The following is a 6406-nucleotide window of genomic DNA, read 5'->3' on the forward strand; positions in this document are numbered from 1 at the left end:
CTATAAAAAATAAATTACTCGTAATTCGATTGCACACTCTTTCTTTGGGTAGTCTATTACCGAGTGGCACCTTAGCACGGAGGTGTCGCGCATGGCGGAAAATGGGTGTCCGCACGTCTTGGAGCACACCCTAAAATTAAAAATAAAAATATATAAGCAAAGGAAAAGGGTCTGTGCATCCACTGGCGGATCAAAATGGAACGAGTGTAAAATAATAATAAAAACAAACACCGGGAATGGGATGAGGCAATTTTCTGTCGGTAGGGGGGAGGGGAGACAATGCGTAATAAAGGGAAGGAGGAGGAAAGTGTGCGTAAAAATCAATTAGCAAAAACGTGGACGTCTGTTGCAAATTGGGAAGGTTGGAGGGAGCAGAGGAAAGGAAATGAACGGTGTTTTCCTCCTCGCTTTGCATTGTTTGATGACCCTGTCTTCAGCTCAGTCTGTCCCGTGTTGTTAGAGGCTAGAGTTTCAATTTAGTGTGGAAATTTGCTGTAAATAAATTGAGCTTCCTATGGAAGCTGGTCCCTTATTAACCTTTTATTCTTAGCGTTGTACGGGAAGCTCTTATCACCCAGCTGTCAGGGTTATAATGGAAAGTTATGAGACCGCGGTGAGGGGCAGACGGTAATTTAATTACAACAAATATCTTTGGGTTTATGGCGCAGACCTAAATTAAATGTCATTATTCACTGTCTGTAATGGAAATCAAAAGGAAATCGGATTACGGCATTTGTGAAAGAAATCAGTGAGTGGTCGTTAATGAAGAAATAACTGTCTAAACCAGTGTACTGCGCTTCACTTAGCATATTCAGGCCTAATTGGAATTGATCGTGAATCACCCCAAGACTGATTTATGGTCGCTTAACGCAGCAGCTAATTCATCACTTTTATTCTTCATAATCTTATTTTTTTTTCCCCCTCTCCCCTCCCCTCGCTGAAGGGAAAGAGAGTTCGCTTTCCACAGTTAAATAGGATTTCTGGTTTTGAAAAAAAAAATGCCCTATGCAATGGGCATCCAAGGGGTTTGCTTTCGCGCGCGTCTGCTGGGTTGCTTCGCAGAGGACTAGGGCGTGGACCCCCAAGGAGAGGCGCAGAGGGCGGGCTGGAAAAGGGGTCCAGTCCGCCCGCGTTACAGGGGGACACGGGGAAGGTGCCAGCTCAGGCTTTGGAAATAATAATGTGTGAATTTCAGCTGAAGGCCCGGGCAGGGGCCTTTTGGGGAATTGCTTTGCATGCCGAACGTGATAAAAGTTTTCCAGGCGTCCTGCCGCTTGGCGGGACCGGCTTTTCCAAGGTTCTGGGGAGCCAGTTCCCATAGGCGCCTGCACGCATACGCTTCCAGGGAGGAAACTGCTTCCTAGGAGCCAGGGAAGGAAAAGCGCACGTTCGGGTTCTTGGACTACGGGGTTCTTCCTTCCTCTCCCGAGTTTGCTGAGAGGTTTCCGCGCGCGGGCCGCCCCGCCAGTCCGGAGCTATCCGGGTAGCCCAGGGCTGCGGAATCCCATCTTTGCGCTAATTATTACGCATGGGCAGTGACTACCCTGGCGGCCTGGGGTAAGCAGGGAAAGTTATCCCAAAGCCAGTTAGGAAGAATTAAGCGCTACGAGGGGACGGGGCTGTAGATTCAGTAAGCATAGCTGAAACTGCACTGTGGTCCAGACCTGGGCTGTCTGGGACGCAAGGGACTCGTGGGCGGGGGGGAGGGGAGGCTTCTGGGTGGGGGATGGGTGGCCTCCACATCCAAATCCTAACGCCAGGCCTGTGAATTTAGCCAGACTGGGTGAAATTCCCTGTCCCTTTGCGCCCAGCCTCTTAGTACCTCACGCCAAGACTCAGACGTCTTTAGCGGGTGGAGCGCCCCGCAGTGCAAACCCTACAACATTGGGGTGCGCTCCAGTTGGCTGACGGGCTGTTGCACTATTAACTGCGACCCGCCCCCACCTCCCTTGGGCTTCCAAGAAAGGCGCAGAGGGCACGGAAGTTTCTGGGCTCAGGGTGTTCCCAGCTTGATGGGAGAGGGGGCCCTGTTTGGAGATAACTTGTCCACCTGATCCGTCCCTACCTCGGTGGTGGCAAAGTCTGGAAGTAGAAAGTCAGGTGCTGCCCCGGGGTGGCGGGGAGGGAGGAGGGGGGTGCCCACACAGAGCGATGGAAAGAACTCGAAGTGACTTCCAAGGTTCCGGAATCCACTTTGAAAGGTGTTGACGCTCACGTCTCACTCGGGGGAGGGGACGGTCAGGGAGGGCCAAGAAGTGAGTTTGAGGATTTCCAGCTCTAGGTAGCCAGCCGGGGCGGGGGCTGCGGCGGGGAGGGCGCGGGGGTTCCTCCCCCAGGCTCCTGCAGCATTGCTCACTGCATGGCTCTGTTTTGTCCCCAGGTTTGGTTCCAGAACCGGAGAGCCAAGTGCCGAAAACAAGAGAACCAGATGCACAAAGGTGGGTGTGGGAGGGGGTGGGGGCGCGCGCAAGGGGCCTCCTTGGAGTCAGGGACCCGAAAGTTCACCTTTGGTTTCTTGGACGCTGACGGCTGCATCTTTTCTTCTGCAGGCGTCATCCTCGGCACCGCGAGCCACCTGGACGCCTGCAGGGTGGCGCCGTACGTGAACATGGGCGCCCTGCGGATGCCTTTTCAACAGGTAGCCCGTTTTTCTTCCTCTGAGCGGCGCGGGGCCCCTCCGCCCTCCCCTTCCCGCCTCCCCACCTCCCCTGGCGTCCTGACTGCCGCGGGCCCCTCCCGCCCCGCAGACTCCTCGGCTGACCCTCAGAAGAAAGGCAGCCGCTTTTACAAGGGGGCATTTATAGGCGCGTTGGCACGTATTAAAATCAGGCTGTAAAACTACAAGAGTCACCTTTGGGAAGGTAGAAACACAAACCGAAACACAAATTTTACAAAATTAGGATGGGGGAAAAAAATCCCACCCACCCGGGAACCACCCACCCTGTTGCCGCCTGGTTGGGGAAGGGGGTGCCCTGTCCCTGTGGATAGACACTGGGATAGACACTCCCGCCTCCTTTCACCCCCAACCCCCCTCCCAACCAAGTGCGCAAGGCCTCATCTGAGGGCGTTCGCCCGGCTTCTGGACTTGGACCTGGCACCCCCACCTCGGATTTGGGGGGCGTTCCAAGCTCCAAGCAGAGCTGGGAGGCAGCAGCGCGGGGTCCCCGGCTTGGACATGGGGCTGATAGGGGTCACAAGAGGACTGCAGAGTCCCAAGGGCCACCCCCGTTCTGGCCCAGTGTTGGGGGGAGGGATGGGAGGAGGTGCGAGGCAGGAGGCTCCAGGTCCCCAGGCCCAGAGCGCAGCACCCACGTGCGCCCTTCCTTGGCGCACCAGTTCAGGCCCCAGCTTGAGGGGCGGGAGCGCTTACGCAGCGGAGCGCGCCATGCTCTGGCACCGCGGGCGCGCGGCCTCCACCGCTTTACTCCAAGGGGGCAGGCCCCTGGTTTCTATTTGGAGGGGCTGCAGGCAGGGATGGCGGGGGTATATACATAGACGACCGACCGGGAGCCAGCCATGTGCTGTGCTGGATGTCTCAGGCCGGAAGAAAGGGCCGCCAGGGCCTCTCGCCCCGGGGAGAGGGATCCACGCCCCTCCTCCATTCAACCTGTCCTGGGTGCCTGGAATCCAGCCTTCCCCACGGCAGGGTGGCCCCTCCCCGTCTTGGGGACAGCTGTGCGCATCCCCGACTTGGCGTCAGCCCTTGGAGTGGACGGCAGTTAGGCCTGGCTGTGGGTGTCGTCGCAGACTCGGGGAGCTGGTGTCCCTGGGAAAGGAGGTGGGGGCGGGGGGAGTCCAAGCCGAAGTCTAGACTCTGGGTGGGGGGGGGCCATGCCGAAGGGTCAAGCACAGAGAACGTGGAGTTCCCTGAGGGGGTGACCCCATTCTGATGCGCGTGGGGATTCCGTTTGGATTCCCCAGTCCCGGCTCGGTCCAAAGTGGCCAGTGGCCCCGTGGGGGGACGAGGGTGCTCAGGGCACAGCTCTGGCGCCCCGGGCGGAAGGAGGACAGTGGGGTGGTGGTCCCCAGGGTAGGGAGAAGGGTGACCGCTGGAAGAGGGGGGAGGAGAGCCTTTGGGGTTTGTCGGGGCGGGAAAGCCCCCCCATCCCCCAGCCGCGTCCTAACCACGCCGCGTCCGCCCCGCAGGTCCAGGCGCAGCTGCAGCTGGAGGGCGTGGCGCACGCGCACCCGCACCTGCATCCGCACCTGGCGGCGCACGCGCCCTACCTGATGTTCCCGCCGCCGCCCTTCGGGCTGCCCATCGCGTCGCTGGCCGAGTCGGCCTCGGCCGCCGCCGTGGTCGCCGCCGCCGCCAAGAGCAACAGCAAAAACTCCAGCATCGCTGACCTGCGGCTGAAGGCGCGCAAGCACGCCGAGGCCCTGGGCCTCTGACCCGCCGCGGCGCGGCCCCGCCCGACCCCGCGCCCCTGCCCGCACCGCGTCCCGCACTCGACCCCTCCGAGCCCCCCGCGGCCAGCCAGCCGGACGCCCCTGGCGCAGCGGGCGTCGTCCCCGCCCCGGCCAGCCTGGGAGCCCGCAGCAGCGGCGGGAGGCCTGGGGAGGGGGCCTCCGGGGACCGCCCACGCACGACCCAGCCAGAGCCTCAGCTGCGGAGACTTTGCGGAAGAGAGAGCGGGCGAAAGGCCGTGCGCCCACCCCGGCCCTCGCCGAAGTTGTCCGTGCGCCCTGGGACCGTGGGCCAAGTGGAGCCCCCGGCGCCGCCTGCGCCGTCCTCTGCTGCTGGCGTTCCTACCCTGTGCATGCCGCCAACTGCACACACCTTTGGAAGAGCCTAGAGTAACATGGAAGGAGAGGTCCCGGGGCTGGTCTCCGCTCAAGATGTCATTTCTTTCTTGCTGACAATTTAATTCGCGACCATAAACTTCCTTTCCTCCGAGGAGATGCAGAGCCGGTGTGGATTAAAACACGGACTTTAGCATCCGAGGCAGGGGCCGTGTTCTCCTCCTGTGCCTCCAAAAGGCAGCAATAACAAACGCGTCTCGGCCCAGGCTGAGGACCTGCGGTGGGGGGGGAGGGCGGGGGGTAGCAAGACCCGAGTCTCCCAAACGGTGACCTTTCTGGGGACCCGAGTGTGGGCACGGCATGGATGCCCCACGTTTGGCCCCAAAGCACCGGGACGAGTTCCTTGCGCCATAGAACAGGCGACTTTATAACTTTTCCAACATTGGACGCCCGTATTGACTTTTTTTTTTTTTTTTTTGCTGTTTTACAGAATTCAGACGCAAATGAATTGCATAGGAGACGGACACGTGGTTTTAAGGTATCATATTCACGCAGCATTACCTTTAGTGAGATGCAATGAAGTGCAATATTGTAAATATTATAGATTTTAAAAGAAAGAAAGAAAAAGAGAAGACATTAGCCGTGCACTCTTGACTGGGTCAGGGTCCCAGGTGTGAGGGCGTTACCGTGTCCTGCGTGCTGTCAGGGCCTGGCCACACGGGCCCGTTGCCGAAACGGTGGGCGTGGAGATTGTCCCAGACAAGGCGGAAGTGAGGTCTTGCAGGCTGAGGGCGCCGGGGTGTGAGTTTGGTGGGTGAGATGTTTCTGGTTGGGAAGGGGCAAGGCTTAGTGGAGAGCTGGAGAGTTTGGAGAGGATGTTTTGTAGCGGTTGGCAGTCTTTTGCTTTTCTTTGTCCCCTCCTCCACCCCCTGAGGTCCCCCAATTGTGCAAGCACCAAATAGCAACTTGTCACAGCACTGGCGTGGAATGGGAGAGTCGGTTGAAACCAGCTAGCCAAAGCGTTCGGGGTCCACGTTGCGCAGCTTAGAGATTCAGCTTGGGTCTGAGGCGGTGTGCTTTGCGTGTGCCGTGCGTGGGTTTGCGGGGAGCACGGCATTGGGCTTGTCTACCTCGAAGAGACATCTCCATTTTCTTTTCTTTCTGCCTTAGTTTCCTAGGCCTGCCCAGAGAGAAGCTGTCCTCTCTTGTCGTTTTCTTCCTAGCTGGCCACCCAGCTGGTGTTCGCTAAAGTTCCATGGTTAACTAGCTCTATTGCCCAGAGACGGTTAGATCTTTCCAGATTAGGCAATTTTCTTTCCTTACTCCTGATTGGGATACATCTCTCCGAGAGAGAGAGAGAAAAAAGCAATTTTTGTTCTTCCACATAAGAGAACACTTCCTACATTTTCGTGGAGCTGAAAGGTAGATATATTTGGACATCTCTCATTTGTATCATCTGGTATTCTTTATGCAAATCAAAAAGAGCTTCAGCATTTTTCATTTTGAAGTTTTAGTAGCTCTCTAAAACGACAGAGAGGAAGAATGCAAGCCAATATTTTTAAATCACTTGCTACTGTTTTCCCCCACGGCCCCAGACTCTGATGGCTTTGGAGAGTTTGCTTCATTCATGCAGTTTTTTTTTTTTTTTTTTTTGAGACAGAGT

General features: G+C 57.4%; 1 protein-coding gene across 1 annotated transcript in view; it reads left to right on the plus strand.

Moving 5' to 3' along the window:
• Positions 1-4392, plus strand: part of SHOX (short stature homeobox) — a 9299-nt gene extending 4907 nt beyond the window's left edge. Inside the window, exons 3-5 of the mRNA XM_012655187.1 lie at positions 2381-2438; positions 2550-2638; positions 4147-4392. Coding sequence (XP_012510641.1) covers positions 2381-2438; positions 2550-2638; positions 4147-4392 — 393 coding nt within the window. The remainder of the gene's footprint in view (positions 1-2380; positions 2439-2549; positions 2639-4146) is intronic.
• Positions 4393-6406: the final 2014 nt, after the last annotated feature.

The sequence above is a fragment of the Propithecus coquereli genome, unplaced genomic scaffold (assembly GCF_000956105.1).
Source record: "Propithecus coquereli isolate 6110/MARCELLA unplaced genomic scaffold, Pcoq_1.0 Scaffold467, whole genome shotgun sequence".
NCBI classification, from domain to species: Eukaryota; Metazoa; Chordata; class Mammalia; order Primates; family Indriidae; genus Propithecus; species Propithecus coquereli.